This window comes from Poecilia reticulata, chromosome 20 (assembly GCF_904066995.2).
Source record: "Poecilia reticulata chromosome 20, P_reticulata-male-v2, whole genome shotgun sequence".
Classification (NCBI taxonomy): domain Eukaryota; kingdom Metazoa; phylum Chordata; class Actinopteri; order Cyprinodontiformes; family Poeciliidae; genus Poecilia; species Poecilia reticulata.
The window spans coordinates 20,087,259-20,108,519 of record NC_088849.1 but is presented as its reverse complement, the minus strand read 5'-3'; the positions used below and the strand labels follow the sequence as shown (position 1 = coordinate 20,108,519).

At 37.2% G+C, this 21,261-nt stretch overlaps 2 protein-coding genes across 2 annotated transcripts in view; both read right to left on the bottom strand.

Annotated features, from left to right (window-relative positions):
* The window catches only part of tmx3b (thioredoxin related transmembrane protein 3b), a 44,636-nt gene extending 39,005 nt beyond the window's left edge, over positions 1 to 5,631 (bottom strand). The window contains exons 1-5 of the mRNA XM_008396569.3: positions 5,492 to 5,631; positions 5,196 to 5,253; positions 4,150 to 4,189; positions 2,494 to 2,617; positions 2,296 to 2,341 (exon numbers count right to left, since the gene is read on the bottom strand). Coding sequence (XP_008394791.1) covers positions 2,296 to 2,341; positions 2,494 to 2,617; positions 4,150 to 4,189; positions 5,196 to 5,253; positions 5,492 to 5,585 — 362 coding nt within the window. The 5' untranslated portion in view covers positions 5,586 to 5,631. The remainder of the gene's footprint in view (positions 1 to 2,295; positions 2,342 to 2,493; positions 2,618 to 4,149; positions 4,190 to 5,195; positions 5,254 to 5,491) is intronic.
* Positions 5,632 to 7,070: 1,439 nt separating this feature from the next.
* On the bottom strand, positions 7,071 to 18,447 carry pxdc1b (PX domain containing 1b). Its single transcript, XM_008396570.3, has 5 exons — positions 17,871 to 18,447; positions 10,878 to 10,969; positions 10,160 to 10,277; positions 9,948 to 10,059; positions 7,071 to 9,351 (listed from the first exon to the last, which is right to left on the bottom strand). Exons 1-5 carry the CDS (start codon positions 18,124 to 18,126, stop codon positions 9,228 to 9,230), a joined length of 702 nt encoding a protein of 233 aa, XP_008394792.1. The 5' UTR covers positions 18,127 to 18,447; the 3' UTR covers positions 7,071 to 9,227.
* Between the last annotated feature and the right edge of the window lie 2,814 nt (positions 18,448 to 21,261).

Here is a 21,261-nt window from a genome sequence, read left to right as displayed (position 1 = left end):
CACACCCTGTTAACATCAACGCTATGACTCATACACAGACAGCAATGCAGCTCCACAGAGTCCTGGTATGTGACCAGATGTTTTACCTACACATTAGAGCAAAAAATAAATAAAATAAATCAAAAAAACAAAAACTAATTCTACAAGCCAATTGGGATTTTACTGCCTGATCAGCTTTACAATGCTGTCCATTTAAAGCCACAGTCATCAAAAGTGAATACGATGGTGTATATTATATCTGAACATTTCAGAAGCCACAGGCACATCTCAACTGGGTCACATAAAAAAAAAAAGTTAAATCAAGCATGAACGTATCTGTAAATCTACGCACAAATCCAGTTGTGCTGCTTTCACTTTGAAAGCAACTTTTAATTTTCTACGTAAGGAGAATCTTAATCTGAGCAGGTCATTCTGCAATGAACAAAGAGCAATGTGAATAACAAAAAATATAGTTCATGCTAAACAGAAAGAAAGAAAGAAAAATATTGATACAGAATGTAGTTTTTTTTTTTTTTTGACATGTCATTGCCCTGGGGATTTATTTGCAAATGTTATAATGATGTGTACAGTTTATTAGACACAAAGTTGTGTGTGTTGAATTATAACTTGAACTTAAATGATCAACACAGAACCTGATGAATATTCCTGTTAAGTAAATTCAGCTTCAGTTGTCAGCATTGTCCCAATCAGGCTTACTACAAAAAAAAAACATATACATCAAAAGTCAGGTTAGTCTAAAATATAGCATCAAGAAAGAAAATAAAAACAAAATAACCTTTTTCCTAATTATCTCCTGTTCCAAACAGAGCGCATTAAGGATCACCAAGGTTTCATCAGCCCACAGGGCCTAATGAGCTCAGGGGCAAACAGCCTCTAAATCAAGTCTCCTTCTCTCATCAAGGGAGGCATCTCGTGCAATTCGATGCCTGTTTCATCACTTGCTAGGTTTAATGTCACGAGCCCCGCCGTGATCCTGTGGCACTTTCCCAAATGAACCTGATGAAACCAAATGGGAAGCCCATTATGGCAGCGCCGCTGATAAATGTTCCAGCTTCAAACACATGGAGGAGACCCTGATCATTTATTCTCATGTCAACATGCGCTCTGCCGTTACGCAGCTGGCGTCTACATAGAGCCAGAGATTTAATGGGGAAGATGTCACTTGTCATTCAAGAAATCGTTTCTCACAACAGACAGGATCAGTGAAAATGGCACCAAGAGGAAGCCAGGGATTATGAAGCATATCTGTAAATAATGCTGGAAAATAAAACCGAGCATTAGATATTCTAACATACAACTGACAGCATCTGGGAGAGCCAAACGTAATCAAATTCAAGTGCAAAACGTGTGAAAAGAGTCTGTCATTTAGTTATGCCTCCAGGAAAACACAACAACACATTTTCCCCTCCTGAATACGGTTAGTTATCTTAGGGCATCCCCACTGGCTGGCCCTCAGGGGATGAGACACAAACAGAGGCAACACACGATTCTAATAATGACACAAATTAGAAAAAGGTAAAGAAACAAAAAAGGAGGAGAATAACATCATAACTACATGTTCAGCGTAAAAAGGTTTTAAATTGACAGAGTGAAAAGAGAGTATTTTGGTATTTTCTCCTGCCAATCAACAGTTGATCAAAGTGATATCAGTTAGTTACAACAACTTAAGTATGAGTAATTTTGGTATAAAAGCATAACAAGGTTTCAAAAAGTCAGTTTAAAAAGCATAAAAGTTATTGCATCTTATTCTTTCCAAAAGTTAAAGTCATTTTAATGAGATGCCAGAATGACTTGAGTTTGCTCTACTTGTTTGAAGCATAAATTTAAGACTTTTTAAGGATCCACAGTCACCTTGGCCATTAAGAAACAACTCAAGAACCTGAACAGACGTTCGTCTGTAATGAACAGGACAGCAGGAAGGTGTGACATGCTGCTCAATGACAACCTGAAAACTACTTAATTTAGATTGTCTTTAACTAACATTAATGCTTAAGTCTGTTTAATACAATCTTAACAATAAATAAATGCTACAGAGAATCTGATTATGATTGTAATGATGCGTATGTTATATTATTTTAGAAGGTGGTCCTGCATTATGTTTTAAAATGCTTTATAGATAAAGCTGGATTGGAAATTGGCCACAATTACTGCATCTTTTTTAACTAGTAATGCACGGCTGATGTGTGCAAAGATTTTCAAAAACAGATGCATTATGGTAACTTTTACATAGTATTTTTGCATGTAATGCTTGTCGCCATGTGAGTATTTTCCAGAAAATCAAAGGTAAACACTTACAGCTTTATTGTCGGATAGCCTCGAACACCAAACTCTGAAGCCATTCCTGCAATTCATAAAAATAACACTCAAATTACACCAGAAACAATAGTTACACCACTGTCTTTTTAAAACTTGAGGTAGCCATCTGATTTAGTCTTGCTGTTAAAACAAGGATATTTATCTACTTAAATGTAATTTATAAAATGATTTACTCACCTGAGTAAGCAGTGGCATCCATCTTCCCAACACGCACCGGTGACCCCGAGCTCTTCAGCTCTGCTCCCACGTCGTACCATACCGGCTCGAGTTTTTTACAGTAACCGCACCACGGAGCGTAGAACTGGAAGATATCACAAGAGGAAAGTTATCTCTCTGAGGAAAGTTATCTCTCTGAAAACAAAAGCCTTCACGCTGCAACTCTCCGACACTAAAGAAAAATCTAAAGCGCCACCGTTCACACCTCATTGTCCTGATTCATTCATTTCTAATGACTAAAAAACGCCCCGTGTGTCTACAGGCTGTTTGTGGTGTTAATCTACAGTCTATTAAGACATGTATTATTAAAGTCAGAGGGGCATAACTGATGTAGAGATATAGCATAATGTGTTTGCAAGTGATTTATTTGGTTTGATTCCAAACACTTTTGTTTCATAAGCCCATGGAAGATTTTCCAAAAATTCAAGATGCTTTCAGGAAAAGTGGGACAAGCCTTTCTGCTTTCACCCTGAAACTCTCTTACGGAGTTTCTGTCCATTCTCTGTTTTGTTGTAGAATTATGAGCAGTGGAGGCAAGTAAGGCCTGCTGTGCTTTAGATTTTGCTTTTGGGTTTGCGTAACCTCCTGATAGTCGTGGATGTGCTCTACGAGTCATTTTGGTAGGCCACCCCCTCCCAGTAAGACTCAACATCGTTCTGTGTTTTATCCAATTCTGGATATTCCTGCAATTGTGTTTTGCTCAAGTATAAAAGCCATAATAATGGTTTTGCAACACTAAACAGAAACTTTAAGCCACTTAAGAACAGTTAATACTATATTAATCGGTCAGATAGGTAATGTTTAAAGGATTTCTTGATTCTATAGGACTTGCAGCAAGCAGGCCTGGGTGTGCTTAGTGAAGCTGAACTCAGTCTGCCAACTAAACATAGTTAATTCATGGTTTAGTAAATGAAGGGGGAGAAGGATTGACATTGTTTTTTTTCCCTTTAATACAAAGAAAATGGCTTTGAAAACCACTTTTTATATTTACTCATGCCATCTTTGAAAGAAAAAAATCTGTTTTATGACACTTATTTATAACACTTAAGTGTAGCATAAAGGCAAAACCAGAAGACATGTGCGATGGGTCAAACACTTTCTCAAAGCATTGTCCAATTTCTGCTGACTTCATTAGTTTAACCCTGGTGTTGTTCAGTCAACTCAAAATGTTAACAAAACAGGAGATTGGAATCTAGGGCTAAATCTTTGGGTTCAAAACTAATGAACTCATCCCTAAAATTTCAAATATGGGTTAGGGTATCTGGTCAATGTTATATGTTCTATATTTCCCATGTTGCAACAGCTTATGCAAACACTAATGTTCCAATAACCCTACTAACAGAAGTTATTCCTGGAGACCAAACTAGCTGGTGGTTTGCCACTGATTTGACCCAGATCCAATCACCACAGCTCTCCAATCCCCTGGGCTTTTCTCCGCATGCTTGACTTCTTAACTAATCACCAACACAGAGGACGGCGCACACACACCCTCCCCAGCAGCCACCACATCCGCAAGCGATGATCCGGGCAACGGCGTGCTCAACCCAAAGTTAACCACACTTCAATGGATTCAATGAATCACTTTGTGTTTGCATGTGTGTTAAATGTCAGACTCACATCAACCAGCCAGATGTCATTTGCCCTGGTGTCTTTAAATCTATCACAGAAAAAACAAACAAAGTTATACTGATTCAGCAGATATTTAAAGACACCAACACACTCTTTGACTGATGTACTGTGTGTGGTGTTAAGACAAGTATTTAAAGGAAATATATATTAATAGATTTATGACATAATATAATCATCTTCATTTAAAAACTTGGAATCATTTTTCCTACTGTTCATTAAGCAACTTTTCATAGATTTTTAGTTTTGTTTGTGGTAACATTTCTTTTTGTTATTTTTATCTGATAGTATAGACAAGCATTAATATGTAATTAATGACATATTTTACTTTCTTGCTGTTCAGCTCTGTATTGCTGAACAGCAAGATAGAGCTCATTTATCATTTACCTTAATAAATGAGGGGAAAAGGTGATTGCTTTAGTTTTCACATACAACTTTTAGTATATTTTGTAAGCTGAGGTATTCCCAAACAGTCAAATTTTTCTTTCATAACCAACAGAAAGTGGGTCTTTTGAACTGGCAGCAACAGATGGGGCAGAGGGGATTGCTACATTACCCTAAACTCCACACAGCTGCAGAAATCTGTGGCTGTGCTGGTTGGCTACTTTCTCTTACTTCTCATTTAAAGGACTTTAAGCGGTGGGAGCGGTATGGATCTTTGTAGTTTGGAAATTATACTTTTTTTCAAACTATGGTGCATCTTGATACCGGTAACTGGCTCATGCAAACACCGAATCAAGAATATAGAAATAAAACCTTAAACTTTTAAGGTTTTATTTAATAAGCTTAATGAGAATACAAAAAAGAAACATTGTTTTTGATTGAAATGAAAAATATGTAGGGAAAAGTCATTTTGAAATGCTGTATTCCAATTTCCAAAATCCCAATATAAGTCATGCATTACATTAACAAGTATCACGTTTTCAGGTGTTAACACCTTAAACAATCACGTCTGTAAACTCAGGAAGTTATATTACATGGTCAAGTTTCAATCAGACATTGTAGCTGGAAATTGAATTTAGAAAAGCATCACTCACGTTTCATCGAGATCTTCAACAAAAGCAAACACCGCTGAGCTCAAGAAAGCTGCCAGAACTGCAACAGTAAAAGACAGAAAAAATAGGCATGTTTAAATTAGAGACAACCTGCAATTATGAGCCCCTAATGACTGAAGCATCACCAGCTAAAGCTACTGTCGCCCTCCCAGGCTAACTGTGCCTCAGTCTGGGCCAAAGTTAATATAGCAGCCGCTTCAGACGTAGTTCTAAACGCCGGACATGAAAGTGTATGTGTTCAACTGTCGGAGGTGTAAAAGGCAAGAAAGTAAACGTACCTCCACAAATCACGAAAGCCCTGACTTCTGCCATTGCTTCAAGTGGAAAGAGCAAGCAGGAAATGCTGCTGCTAACGTTGTGGTTGGTACGCATGCGCAGATTTACGCAGCAGTCCAAAAAGCTTTACGTCAGGATTTTTTTTTTTTCAGGATTTTTTTTTGTTTTTTGTTGAAAAATGTAATTGTGGATAATGAATAAAACATTAGAAGAACAACACGTATACCGTGTAAATTGTAGGGCTTCTTCAGGTCCCTGGGAAAAAAAACACACATTAGAACAAACAGCAATAAATTATAATATTTATGTTAATAGTCTATTTTTCTACTTCGCTTTGTTTCGCTTTTCATTGTACAACAGTAACTGATTTTATTGCGTTGTGAATTAAAAGCTAGAATAGTGGTAACATGAATACAATTCCCTTGTTTATAACTTTCCACATTTTTTGTTCATTTTTGTTTACTTTTCATGTCAGTTGTCTTGATTGTCTTGATAAAGACACTTCATGAATCATTAATAAAATAGAATACAATTATGAATAATGTAAGATGTCTTTATTTTTTATTGACTGATCATTTGTTTTTAAAATATGTTTTTATTCCGGATGACTCCTTCTGTATTTCTGTATTTTCATTTCCTTACTGTTATGTATATATAATCAAATATTAATGCTATATAATGATATATTTGCTATAGAGCATCTGATGTCAATATTTTTTTATAACTTTTGATTTTATCCTGATCTGAGCTGTTTCTAGTTTTGTGGCGCAGACACTTAATTTTTGTACTCAATTTATCTAACTTAAGACAAAAACGTTTGGATTAGTGGTAATACAATTTGGAAATTCCATTGGTTAGTATTTTTATTAGTTTGTTATATAGCTAGTTAAACTGTGTTTAATCGTCCTTTTTGTATTTGTTGTTGTTTGTGTACCCTTTTAACTTTCTGACTTTGGTTACATTTCTCATTTCTCAAATATTAAACAATATTAAGATAGAAAATCATCGCTGAACTGTGGATATCCAAGTCATTTATTTATTTTTTATTCATGTTAACATATTGCATGATTATCTTTATCGTTTTTATATAATAATTTACTTTCCTTGCTCTAGTGCACATGAATGTCATTGTAATTTTGGGGTGTGCTTAATTGTCTTCAATTAAGACAATTAAGACAATTGTCTTAATTGAAGACAAATGTCTTAATTGAAGACAGAATAATTACAGAATAATTCAGTATTCTGAATTATTTCACCCCACATGCTCTTAGATATTTTTTAAAAGGGAATAAGAGTGAAGAACACTACTAATATCGGCCACAAGGTGTCCCTCTAAACTAGCTGACTAAAGTGTCAGCCTACAAAATATGTGGAACATAAAATAAAATTCTGCATCCATGAGATTTCAGTATGTCTTTTATGATCTAAAACAACCAACAAGCTATAGTAAACTGATAGCTAAATAATATTACAACATGCTTCATTGGAGAAATTATTTGAATGAGCTTTCCTCATTGGTAAAAACTGACCCTATATTATTTATTATTGTGTATTACTCATAAATAATAAAAACGAGTAACATGATTTATTGAAAACATATTTATTTGTCTGGGAACATCTCTGAGTGATCATCTGAATCTAATACTGAATTGTTTCTAGGTTATCAAACTACTTAATTATTAGTTACCTTCATTGAAATATATTTACACTGTAAATTATCTCAAATGAGACATAATAAAAGCAAACATGACAGAGAATTGTTTGATTCACAGAAAGTGGCTGAACATCACATACGTATTCTTGTTATATTATATTCCATCTTGCTTTAATTACTCCGAAACACACAGCTGGCACGTTAGGCATTGATATGTGTCAAAATACCACAGAAATCGAAGTACCAGCAATTTGTTCCTCATTTCCTTTGCTACATTGCACTTCTTTAGTACAACTGCAGTCACAACGTCATGCACTGAGGAAGCAAAAGCATCTTAAACCAACTTTCTAGCTGACTTGAGTTTTAAAAATGAAACTTTTTGGTCCTTTGCAAAACCTTTGCAAAACAAAAACGTAGGTAATGTGCTGCTTCAGAAGATAATCTAACTTTTAAAAAGTGGGCTTTTGTCGTGTCTCACCCTTAAAAGAGCTTCACTTTCTCACGGGGGATGAATAGAGATCAAGACTGAGCAGCTACGCAGGCTGATGCGGAGGACATGCTCCCGGCTCATGTGCCAAGTATGTGAATGCTTTTGTAATTGCTGTGGCAGAAACCTGGGCACAAGCTGTTAGCTTACATAGAAACGAAAACATCTAAAACAACCCAAATACAATGCTCCTTTGAGCTCTGAGCTTTCAGAACTGTAAGGGTCTTCTTTATAGTGACAGGAGGACCAATAAAGATCTCTTTTTTTTCTCCATACATTCAAACAAGCAAAGCGATTTGTCTTTTTCATATAAAGAAAAGTCTTGTTTAGCCGTCCCAGGCCAAGCCGCAGACTCCCACGCTCAAATGAAGCTGACTGAGCAATCTCATGTCATGTCACAGGGCGGGACAGAAATGACTCCAGCAGGGCTGGAAAACAAAGCTTTCTTTTCCTCGCTTCAACAACAGCACTGACGCGGTTTAGCTTTCAGGATTAGGGCTCACACTTGTTACATCAAAAAACACAACAACACATGTACATTTTATCACTAAGACAAATGGACTTTAGAAAGAAAATGATTCTTTTCAGCAACATTCCTACTTGTGAAATGAATATGTATTTGGGGTGACTGTGCTAAGGGCTTAGGCTGAGCTGAAGAAACTCCAACATGGGAAAATGATTTGTTGGATTTATTGTAAAAAGAAGCTGCTGTATCCTGAAGATCATTGGTGTATGAGAGTTAAGTGGGGGGTAAATCACAATACTATGCAGAACATTTAATACTGATCTCAATTATTTCAATGTAATGTACATTTGTACTTGAAATTGGTACCAAAACATGCCTACAGTAATTTAAATGATTAATGTCAGTATCAGGACCAAAAATATAGATTGTTGCATCCCTAACTTTCCTGCAAAGGTTTGTCCCAGAAGAGGATTTAATTTTCTTCCATAAGGTTTAGTGGCATCCAAACAAATTCAGTTTGAGTTCACTAGGATCTTGGAGTGCTGAAGTGAAGAAGCGCATTTGTGCAATCACAGCTATCACAGTGAAAACAGGTGAAAATACAGCTTTTTTTCTAAGACAATGTTTTGAGAGAAGTCGTGAGGTGGAGAGCAGACAATAAATCCCATCACAGATATCTTAGCAAAGCAGGTTAGCAGTTTAAAAGTGCAGTCCAGAAAGGATAAAACAGCCCAGTCAATAAAATTGATTGCTGGTCAATTACATTAACACTGAATGGTCCAATAAATTACAGCTGTATTACTGATGTATGGATCCCCCAACCTGGTGTTTATTACAAATGCTGATCGGTTTTAGTCCTGTTAAAGTGGATTACTAGCATCTTAAGGAGATGTCTTAGTCTAGCTGAAACCATCAGATCTGTAACACTTATGATAAAGGGTTAGGACTCCAAACGAGGCACACCGGTGACGTCCCGTGAAGGGGATGAAGTGGTGATGCTGCGGCATTCTTCCAAAGTTCACCAACTCTGGAAACCGTTGCATTCAGGAGCAGCAGCGTTGAACTGGAGCAGCTATGTGCAGAGTTGCATAGTTCAGTTCGGCTGAAGGAGAAATACCCATCCACAAGTGTTCATTCCAGGATGTCCGTTTCAAATGGGACCAGATGGTAGTAGGAGAGGTTGGTGACATATGCTTCTGTTTCCTCGTCGCACACGTCTGCTTCCATTGGCAAAAATTCTGTTCCGTCTTCGTACCTGTGGGAAAAGCCCAAAACAGGTTTAGTCAAAAGTTTACACTCATTATTAGCACAAATGTCATATTTATTGTGGGCTCTTAATAAGCCATTTAAACAGTTCTTCTTGTAGAGTTCATTGATAATATGACAAATTATTTTGATGAACTTCTTAAACGTTAAAACGTGCATTTGGATGCATATATTTGAAAATATAGGTATAATTTTAGCTGTAAGCAGTAAATTGTGACATTTTGACCCCATTCTTATTTTTCAAAAGCTGCTTTGTGGCAAGTACCAAAAGGAATGTGTTCCGCTTTTGCTTCCTACACAAAGAAGGAAGGAAGAGGTGTACAGGCAGACTTCCTGTAATGCACGAAGGCGGTGGACAGTCACATTTAAAGACTTCATCACTCAACAACTCAGAAGCGAACATGGAAATAGTAGGACTTGTGAAAAAATAGCAAATTTAGTAGTAAAAAAAAAAAAAAAAAAAAAACTTGATGCAAAATTGACACAATCTTACTTAAAAGTTAGCTCAAGAATGACATGATCAATGTGTTTTTTCATGCACAGAGTATTTCTAAGCTTGTCTTACAAAGTAAGCTCAATACTCACGTGTGCTCTCCGGAGTCTGTGGACGACGGCCTTTCTTTTTCCTCTGGTATACTATCATCAAATACAATAGTTTCTGTGTTGGCCAGACAGAATCCGTTCGACCGCATTATTTCTGAAAGGTACAGAGTGCAGCATTGCGTCACACATGAACTTATCAAAGGCTGAGGGATGAAATAAGTTCACTGATCAATATGTTCCACATGTACATGTACCTGATATGTTGATTGGACTCTGAAAACACGGCTGGATTCTGTGGACTTTGTCATTCCTTAGCACCTGGTCCAGCGGCGAGCGTTCAAAGAAAGTCAACATAACCTCCGACCTGGAAAACTGGAGGAGGGAAGTTTTTAGACTCTGGAACGTCAGTTGCACTGATATGAAATAAAAGACCGCAAAAACACATTTGAGTATGACTTCTAACATTGCATGCTAAATAAATACAAGCATCATCGACTAAAACAAAAAGTTTATGTCAACATTTGACTTGTCATAATTTTCTATCTTGTCATGCTTTTTTTATTTGTGTTGTTCATTATTTTGTTTTACTAATATTTTATGTAACCCAGAGTTTTAAACCCTGTCAAAAAATATGAAGCAAGACTGAATATTACTGTTGCATCTTCTTATGTAACAGTAATATTGCATCTTAAGGTTTTGCTGCCGTTTTCATTTTAATTTTTTGTATTTTATCTGACAAAATATCACCTTTAAAAGATAAAGTGATAAACTTTAACTTATAATCTACTGTATGATCATACTGGTGGTGGTTATGCTATTTATTTAGTCGATGAAATTTGGGCAAGAGGGTTTGTTGTAGCTATTTGACTTTGGTATCTCTCTGGCCCTGCTCCCTCCATTTTATGGCATAATTATGAATAGTGTTTCTTGTCACATTAAAAATATACCAACAGCTTTAATTAAATTACTAACCTTGCATGGCATGTTGATGGCATTCTTTAGAAGTCTTTCCACCTCATTCAACTTCTCCTCAATGTCATGTGCATCTTTGATTTTTACCAGACCTGCAAAAAAGAAATAAAATGAATGTATGGATGGGGGGGAATCATATTTATCATATTTGTGTGATAACGCCAACATATTTGGCATTATCACATAAATATAAAATGAAGGCCAGCAGTTCTAAAAAAAATTTATTTTTGTTTGTTTATTTGGTAGCTTACTGCATGTAAGTGGTAAGATCATGATTATATTGCTAAGATTAGTACAGCATGTTTTTCTTTAAATGTGTATATCAGTATATTACAGATTGTCAGAATCCAAATGTTTTTGCGAAGTCAGTTGTTACACTGCTGAGGGATTTGCTCCCTGTATCCATCCACCTCTCAGTAATGCAATGCACAGAAACCTTTAATACACAAAGAAACTGCCAAAATTGAAATGCCAAGCACCACTATTTTTGTACTTTGACTTAATCAAGGCTGTTGCTGTGACATTTACTGAAACAGAGCGTTGCCTATCTGCAAAGTCAGGACATAGCAATCGGAAAAGTTTGATTTTTTTTTTTTTAAAAAAAGGTCAATCTAGATGCATAAAAGAAGTGGCCAAGCTTTTATTAAAGTAACCTTTTCCTCAACAATGCTGCGTGGTACCTGCTCTTGCAAACAGGAGCACAAGAAACTCCATAAAGTGTTGCTGTAAAATTACCGTGTAACCACTGGCATTTGTTTAACAGCACATAATAACACAGAACGGTAATAACAGATCCTGCATACCAAAGTCTGTGATAATTTAAGCCTTGAACAAAAGAGGGAATGCATATTTGGAAGGTAGTGGGTGGATAAATATCATCCTGTTTGGTGATATGAGGCTGCCACCCCTCAGAGCGGGCGGTCAGGGAGGCGTCATTTACTGCCATGTCGACATAAAGGGATGTGGTGAGAAGTATGAAGAACAAATACTGAGGTCAAACTGACGAGGCGCTGTCTCATCTAAACAGCACAAACAAAACAGGCACTGTTGCATAGAAGAACTGGTGCTATGTGCACCCACAGCCTCAACCATTTAAAGTGATTACATCATTCCCAGGGGGTCGAGGAATTACTGGATGGTTAAATCCTCAAACATTTAGAGAATCTTAATGCAGATCTTTTTTCTTTTTTTCTTTTCTAATAAGATACAGATAATGCTGGAAAGTTCCTGTTGTTCTGTGGATACGTATAGAACAACAGCTGACGAACTGGCTGAAAGAAAACGCCACCACTTTTTATTGTAGCCATGGTTACAAAAAACATGGACAGTCACTGTGAGGAAACTGAAGGAGAACCACTCATTGCTCTTACTAAGATATATGCTTCATTATTTAGTCAGTGTGTGACTCACATCAGCTGATCACTGTAAAATGTGTGTTCCAGGATTTGTACAATCAACGGTGGTGGTGGACAGAGAAAGATTTTAAACCACATAAGAAGAAAATTCCCACTGAAGATGGTATTTTCAGTGTTGCTGGAAACCCAGTCTGCATCACTTCTTTTGCTACGCTTGCAATTAGCACAATACAAGACGAAAGTCAACTATGTTTATTATATGAGCTTAGATTTTCTAGTTGTCCAGTTATCCTTCAGAAAAAATGCCATAGCAAATATGTCTTGTTTTTCCAACTAAAATGCCTGAGACCATTTCCTTCAATTTCCCGTTTAAGTGTCTATTTCCTGCGTGGGCTTCCTGTCTTCCTGATGTTATGTTATAACTCATTATGCAACGCTCTCCAAGATTGTTCATTTAGATTTGCTGGCCTTAAAGCTGACAACTATGAAGAGCTTAAAGACGTTCCCTTTTAGCTGCCAGTAAGTTTTGGGTAGAATCAAGAGACTGCCTCGTTATTATTATTATTATTATTAATATTATTATTATTATACATAATCAATATGAGCTCAAAAATGTCAAATTCATCTTTAAATGGGGAGCTTAAAATAGTCAGAAGATGTTGTAAGAGTCACAACCATCATCTGTGAGGATCTGATAAGCATATGTCAGCAGTTTAACACATAATCACTCAACCACCAACACACAGCAGTTTGGTCAGCGTGTTATTTCTTAATATCGCCGTCAACAAGCTGACAACTCTATGTCTGTAAACATCTTCACTCAGGCAGCTATTAAACCTGCTGCTGCGTGCTCTCATTTATTAGATACATTTGCATTTTTTAAGTGAAACTGGTCGAAAATATTTTCATTATATGCTACGAATGACTTTGTACATTAAATGTATTTTAACCACATGAAATCATTTCACAGGATGAAAGTGGTTTGTAAATTCAGAATTGCTCCTTATTATGAATATTTGTAGATTATTCTAATTAATAGAAAGAAAGGGGTTCATCTTCATGACTATATAAACAGAACAATATAAGAGCAGCCTGGAATGTCACAAAAACATTATTTATTTGAAAAGGCTATTTGTAGTGGGCAGTACCACAGAATCCAACAGTTTGTTAATGCCAGAATAGCCCAACGGTTTACTAAAATGCTCAAAAACAGCAAGAAAATGACTGTTCATCAGTCCTAACAATTTTAATTAGAGTCTTTGATTTGTAGGAAGCAGTGACCGAGTTGCATTTTCAATTACACCTATTTCACATGAAACATGAGCAATCGGGTCCAATTAATGTTCACACTGAGGTCACATGTGCACACCAGGCTAAAAATGGCCAGTCCCCCTCCTCTCTCAGTCACTCTCTAAATCTCTTTCTCATCATGACATCAGTCTGAAAAGCCCTACACGCCTTCTTTGTTGCCAGGGTGCTTCACAGTTACAGGAAAACACGACTGCAGCTTGAAAGTCGACTGGGAAAGGACCATCAGTCTAAACAACGCTCGAGGCACGCAAATGAAATATTGAATGTGAAAGAATGTAATTAAATCCATGTTGTTTGGAATACTGGCGACTTGTTGAAGCGGTCCTGAATGACTGAAGGAGCTTAACTTCTGCTTCAACAGCATCCATTGACAGAGTTCCTACACATTTCCTGAAAAAATTCCAAACTTTTCAATACTCTACGTTTAGTTCAAAATACTAAAGATCATCGCAAAATTTCTAAGTGAAGAGCTGCAGTTTTAAATGTGGAGCATTTTGTGTCCTGCTGCCAGTCTTGGCCAGGATTCTCGGGCAAAAGAGATTTTTAATCTCAGTGGAGATTTTCCTGATGAAAAAAAGTTAATAACAAAAATGGAAAAGCAAGAAAGAGCAAAGAAAGGAAAGACATAAGAATAAAGAAGGAAAATACAAGGAAAGAAGAGAGGCTGGAGACATTAAAAGGATGGAGGGAGAAATGACACAAGTAAAGAAAGAACGACGAGAGGCAGAAGATGGGGAGAAAAGAAAGACAAGAAGAAAGAAACGGTCAGGAAATAGCAAGGAAGGACATGAAAAAGTAATTAAGGAAAGAAAAAACTATTTTCTTCTAGGAAGGATAAATGGAAAGAAAGATGGAAGGTTATAACAAAAGAAAGAAGGAAGGATATAGGAAAGGACAAGAGGTAGGAGACTGAAGAACACAGGGAACGATAGAAAGACAGAAGGATAGAAAGGAGGAACACAGAGAAGGGAGCGAGGAAGAATAGGAAAGGAGGTAGGAAGAAGGAAAAAAGAAGACCAACATAAGAAGACGAAAGACAGAACGAAGAAAAGGAAGAGGAAAAGAGGAAAAGAGGTGAGGGCACAAGGAAGAAAGGAAGGACATGAGGGAAGGAGGAAGGTCAGAACTTCAGACGTTTATTTTAATATATAAAATATATAAATAAGGCCTTTTATTATTCTAATTAAAATCAAAAATGCCTTATTCATTTCAAAGGAAAATTAGATCAATAACACTCTACTTTCTCAATCCAAATTTTTTCAAACCTGGAAAAACTTCAATCAAATTTTATATACCCTCGTCCAGACTTTTCCAGACTTTCCTAGACTACATGAACCTGGCATTTACTGCTCAGCTGTGATCTGGATAAGAGGTGTGACGGACAAAATAAAGAAGCAAAAAGTCGGTCATATGACCCAGAACGCCTCTTCCCAAAATACACCAAACACTACAGAGGAAGAGGGAAGGCAGCGAGCTGTCAACAACTCCGTCAGCTCTTTCAGGGCCCAGGCAGGAAGCAGAGCTTTTCCAGCCTCCACTAAAGGGATGTTTCCGAAACACTTGCATCGGCTCGCGGGGTGCAGAGACAAAGGGGAAGTGAAGAGGAAACTCAAACACTGAATAAATAGGAAACTCTGCCAAATCTGAGGCAACTCCAGCATAGAACCGCCCAAAGCTGAAAATACTGAGGGCTAAAGGTCCAACATAGAGATGTCGCATACTTTAAACTCTGCTGTTATTCAAGCTGAAGTTGAAGAACAGAAAAGTTTAGTTTGCCATGCAATTAAAGATTTTTTTTCTCATTCAAAGTTATTTTTTTCTGTCTAAACAGCAAAATATCTCATGTATTTCAGGTTTGATGACATTGATTTAAGTGGTACAACAACTTCCGTTTCATTTTCTTCCAACAGCACATTATTCCTTAGTTCCCTTTATTATTATTATAAAGTTTATTTGATAGGGACAGACACACATCAACATAGACAAACTGAATAAAACAGCAGTCCCATGTTTGCATCATGGTGCAATAGCAACAGCTAATTCGCAGCACTTGTCCCTAGTTGGGCTTTGAACTGACCCTTGGTGGCATTTTAGCACAAAACAGTAATTTACCTGTTAGGCTTTTTGGGGGGGATATGATGGCTTTACTTACATCCTGAGAACAAAACGCTTATCTGAACATCTGTACTTAGAGCAAAGCAGAGCTTTCAGTTAAAAACCCAGATTAATGCATCAAAACTAAGAAATCCCACAATTTCCTTTCATTGAACACATCAACCAACAGCCAGTGCTTTGCTGCAATTGTTAGTACAAAAACAATTGCAGAAAAGGCTATGTGCATTTACTATGATGCATAAAGATGGAGGGATTTGTAATTGCATTCAGGGCTGCTGCAAACACATCCTAAAGAAGAACTTGTTGATCATTAACTTGTTCAAACAGGCTGATGTAAATGCTATCTATGAGCAGCTCCGAGTAACCTCCAAGCCTTAACAAATATATCCACTATTAAACATTTCATCATGCTTTTGTATTTGTATAACAACCCCCAGGAGTCTTTATGTGGAGCCATAGAAAAAGTATTCACAACCGTTTTTTTTTTTTAGACCAGTGTGATGGATCCACACAAAGTAGCGCATAATTGTGAAGCGAAAGGAAAATGACTCCTGTGCATTTGCCTTCAGGCTCCCTGAGTTAATAGAAGCACGTTTTGCTGCAGTTGCAGCAGCAACACTTGACTCTACAGAAACTTCCTACCCATTCTTTTGAAAGCTGCTAAAACTCAGCCAGGTTGGATGGAGAGCATCTCTGAGCATACATTTTCAAATCCAACTGGAGATTGGAGATTGCATAATCGGTTTGGACACTTATTAGCCCATCAAAACATATGGATTTGTTTTGATCTATTCTGCTAAGTGAAAAGTTTCATGCTTGTCTCACCTAACAAGAACATCTTCTTCCACATGTTTGCTGTGTTCCCTGTCTAGCTTGTAGCAAACTTTAAGAGGAACTTTTTTTGTGGCGTGTATTTCTATAAAGTCCAAATTGAGTAAATGACTAAATGTTGTCTTGTTGTCAAATTCTCCCACAAACACGGCAGATCTCTGCAAGTCCTCCAGAGTTCCCATTGGTATTTTTCTTCCACTTCCTTCCGGTGACCTACCACATTAAAATCCTATTAAATACATTGAAGTTTGACCCTACAAAATGTGAACAAGTTTGAGACTTTGCAAGTCAATGTGCAGCAATGTGTTAAAGCTGAAAATAAAAAAAACATATATTTTGAAATTATTTCCACAGCTGTTCTGGGGTCAAACAACAGAAAAACATAGGTGAAATCCAAAGCAACAGATGCTGCACTGTCTGAGGCAGAATCATGAATATCCAAAGAATTGTACTGTTCAATTAAATGCCAGTTTCTGGAAAAGAGACTTGAACTTTGCACATACCTCAAAAAGGGAACATTTCCTGCACGTAAGATTTCTGCAATGCAGGAGAGATGCTAGTAAGTTTTCTAAGGGTTGCAGGGTGAGGTCCCACTGAAAGCTTTGGGGAGATTAGGCAAAAAATAGAAGGTAAAACAGAATGAATTTGATATGAGCTATCATGGTGGTCAGAGCTCCCAGATGGGAAAGATGTCACATCCTACTCTGGGGTCCTCTCTTTGCAACTCAGACAACAGTAGGATTTGATCTGCCATATTATGGATAACTATTACTAGTAACACAAACCAAATCATGCATTGATTTCAAAAGCAGTAAGCCAGCAGGCTGCCTAATTTTCACCACTATCTGTGCCAATACCCCACCACTGTCCTGAGGTCTTATATGCTTGGCAGCCATATTGGATGCAAAACTCAGGGTTGTTTTGTGAGCTTTGACTTTCCAGTCAGAATTCCCACCCTTCTATTTCTGTCAGAAATTTGAAAATCCAGCTTCCAAGTACAAAGAGAACTCACTCTTATCCTGTAGGCTATTTAATAAACACCGAAACAGGTCACTTATCGGGAATCAGCTCCTGATGCAGGCATGTGGTGGATTAAAAAGTCAGCAAACTCAGTCAATCTATATGACAGAAATTGGCTATACATACTTACAATTTTAATCATAATACAATTATAATTTTTGATACTTCTTTCATTATGTCTAATGACCTTTTGAGAGATACTTTGGTTGGAAATCTGCCAGATGTCTGCATGACATCATTCAAAAGGTAATATTTGTAAAAGTGTGCATTTTTCTCCATCAGTCTAAACATCCAGCTTTAAATAATAAGTGGCTGTCATCATTTCCTGTCTGTCTCAATCTGTTTCTCCCATCTTACCGACCTTCTATCAGCGGAGATTTAGATAAGTCCTTTCTGTCCTCCGGAAAGGACTCCAGCAGTCTTTTAAAGAGCCGCCCCAGGTCGGAATAACTCCGATGCAGGTATAAAATGTTCCTGTCGGACCACTCGGTTCGGATCTCGAAGAACTCCTCTTCCTCTCCGCGCTGGCTGATGATGAGCCTCCGGATCCCGTTAACCCAGCAGTCCCGGACAAACATGTTGACCAGAGACGTGCCTTCAAACACAGCCGATGCCATCCCGCCCTTCAGGCGTTTGAGTCCGGCATGCCGGGGTTGCTGCCGCGGAGGGGGTGGGGTGGGGGGGGGACTATGGTGGAGGTTGGGACCAGCTCCGAAACCTAAACGCTGCGCCGGAGGAGGAAAAGGCAACTTCGGGAAGTTTTCCGTCTGCCCCTCTGAGAGCGTCGGACAGCTGCAGCAGAGAGAGAGAGAGAGGAGCAGCAGCAGGAGGAGCAGAAAGAGGAGGGTTTGCTCAACCCATCTGTACTGTCAAACGTGGCATGACTTAGGGGGAAACACTCAACTGACTTCAGAGACTAATTTAGCGCCTCTGCGAAGCTGATTTAAATAGCCAGTTTTAGCCACTTTAAAGAGAAAAAAAAAACGAAAATGTGAGTCATTTGATTTTGTGTGTGTGTGTGTGTGTGTGTGTGTGTGTGTGTGTGTGTGTGTGTGTGTGTGCGCGTGCGTGTGTGTGTGTGTGTGCGTGCGTGCGTGCGTGCCTGCGTGTGTGTGTGTGTGGGTGTGTGTGTGTGCGTGTGTGTGTGTGTGAATTTAAAATTATGATGTTAACTTTATAAGTGTAATTAAAATCGTAGTTTTGAGAAAGGGAAAGCAAAATTATGAGTCTTAAAATAATTCAGAAGAGAATCAGCCACAATTTCGTATTTTAGTCATATTTAGTCATTTTATTCAGCTTACAGCCACTTGTTGATGTGCCCCTGAGCAAAAGACCTACTGCCAACCGATCTGCGTGTTGGTTTATGAATGTGTGTGCATTGTTGGGAGATTGGCTGGCTGACTAGTGAAAGGTGCTTTAAATAGTAGGGATGTCTAGAGAATCTCACTTTGGAAATTATAGCAGTAAGTCAATGAGTTTTAAATTTTGACTTTCATTATTCAAATATTTTGATTTTAAATCTCAATTTTATATGTGATATTCAGAATTATGAGTTACGAAATTACACTATGACTCCTAGGAATCACGATTGTGAGATACAACGTTGTTTTTAATTAAAAAACAAAAAGTATGCTCAAATTTAAAGTCATGTGTTTCATAATTAGAACTTAATAGAATAGAAATATACATTGTTGTCCCAAAGTGGGGAAATTCTGGCCTACCAACAGTAAGTTAAAGTTAAACAGAAGTATGCATGTTTAAAGCCAGGCTAATAAATAAATAGATATATAAATAAATACATATATTAACATTTTTAAAAAATCAGAAAAGAAAAAGAATAAGACAAGTAACTGTGGATTTAAAAACAATATTAGGAGGTAAAAAGTCCAAATTTGACATTTAAAGTCATGATCATGAGCTGGGTCCCAAGTCAGAACTTTGGCTTTTTACATCCATAGTTTTAAGATAAAAAGTCATAATTTTTACTTCAGAAGTCATAATTATTAAATTTAAAGTCAAAACGATGTGTTCTGAAGTCATGATTTTGACATTAAATGTCATAAATATGAAATCCCAAAAAGCCAAATCATCACTTTCTATTCCTTGATTATGATTTGGGATTTTGCATGTGTGACTTACGGTTTCCATAATTTAAAAAAAAAAAGATTAAAAGAAAGATAAGATATATTGCTTTAAGTGTATTGTTCGTTTCACCCACTTGTTTACACTTTCCAGAGTTCAGAGAGTTTGAGCTTTCTGGACCCGCTGCCCGTTTTCCTCACTCCCTCCCTCCTTCCTTCCTCCCTCCTTGACAACAGGGTGTAATTATGCAAGGAATGCAAAGGTCTGCAAAGACTGCACTGTCCATCTCCTTTTGCATTAACAGGATAGTGGTATACTTTTCTCTCGATAAGTTCTGCTAACTACTTATTAGCGACCCTTCATTTATTGCCTCTGCTCCAACTCTAAATAAAACCAGCTTTAAATTATGTGTTCTTTCCAGACAGCCAGTGGAGAGCGCTCCCAGAAGAGGCTGCTGAGGGTTTGTGGGGCCCAAAATCAACTTTTGGTTTGATTCAAACAGCTTATGTGTTTTAGTTGTGCTGATCCGGTCTGAATATGACACTCTGGGCTTTTCTTTTTGATTAAGGTATCTCCATGTGTTCCCATTTCATTTCTCTGACTGCTTAAAGTCTTAAAAAGAACACTGTGTTCTTCATGTTGTACTCCAAAATAAGCAAAGTTGCATCGAAGCGTTGAAGAACAACAGCAATAAATGTAAGTTCATAAAAAAAATCTCATAAATCTCAATACACATACAAAAAATAATACAAATACAAAAAATTACAGTCTTTAAATAACACTATCTTAGTAAAAGAGCCCAGAGTTTGTTTTATGCACAAGTCAGATTTATAATTTGGATCTGAACAGGTAGCTTAACCACAGTGCTCTTGTTGTTGAATAATAATAAATAATAGTTTTTCTGTATTGCTTCCCTCTAAGCAACAGAAATGGGCTGAATACAAATATAAAGACGATCCTTTTTCAAGGTCTTTAGGGACAAAAACACATTTTAAGCAACATGAAAATATCAATATTTGAGCTGAAACGCAGCCAAAACTTTAATAACAACTTTAATAATAACCAGAAAAACTACTTCCAGAACAGGAACATTTAGTTAATTACTTTTACAAATTTGAACATACTTAGAAAGTCCAGAGGATAATTACTCACACTTCTCCAGGAACCCAGAACAGGGATTAGAACAAACTTACAAACTTAGATTATTAGTAAGTAGTTCTAGAACAAACTTAGAACTACTTACTAGTTACTAAGAAGCAACTACTTACTAGTTGCTAGCAGTGGCGCAACTACACATTATTCAGGTGGATGAGAAAAAATAAATCCCCCTAGTATCTAGATTCATCTTCTTTTGCTCTTTCCTTTGGTTTGTTATTTTGTTTGGATTTCCTTTTAATTCACGTAAAGCACTTTAAATTGCCTTGCTGCTGAAAATGTGCTGTATAAATAAAATTTCCTTACCTTACCTAACAATCAGCTATCTAGTTTCCATGTTTTGACAGGGTAATCTAAAGAGAAACAGGGTGTCTCTGTATAGCTCCATGAAGCGGAGCACTTATATTTCACAGAGAGGAGAGCCGGGGACTAATAAAAGATCTTTACTGGAAGCTATGGTGGAGGCAAGAAATGACGATTCAGCTGTAATTAATGACTGTGGAGAGGGAAACTGT

Excerpts from the sequence above, each read along its gene's own strand:
- pxdc1b (XM_008396570.3), bottom strand. The coding sequence starts at position 18,126 with ATGGCATCGGCTGTGTTTGAAGGCACGTCTCTGGTCAACATGTTTGTC. Across the intron at positions 10,970-17,870 it reads TAAATCTCCGCTGATAGAAG|GTCTGGTAAAAATCAAAGAT; the intron begins GTCGGTAAGATG and ends TCTTTTTTGCAG. Across the intron at positions 10,060-10,159 it reads GAGTCCAATCAACATATCAG|AAATAATGCGGTCGAACGGA; the intron begins GTACATGTACAT and ends TGTACCTTTCAG.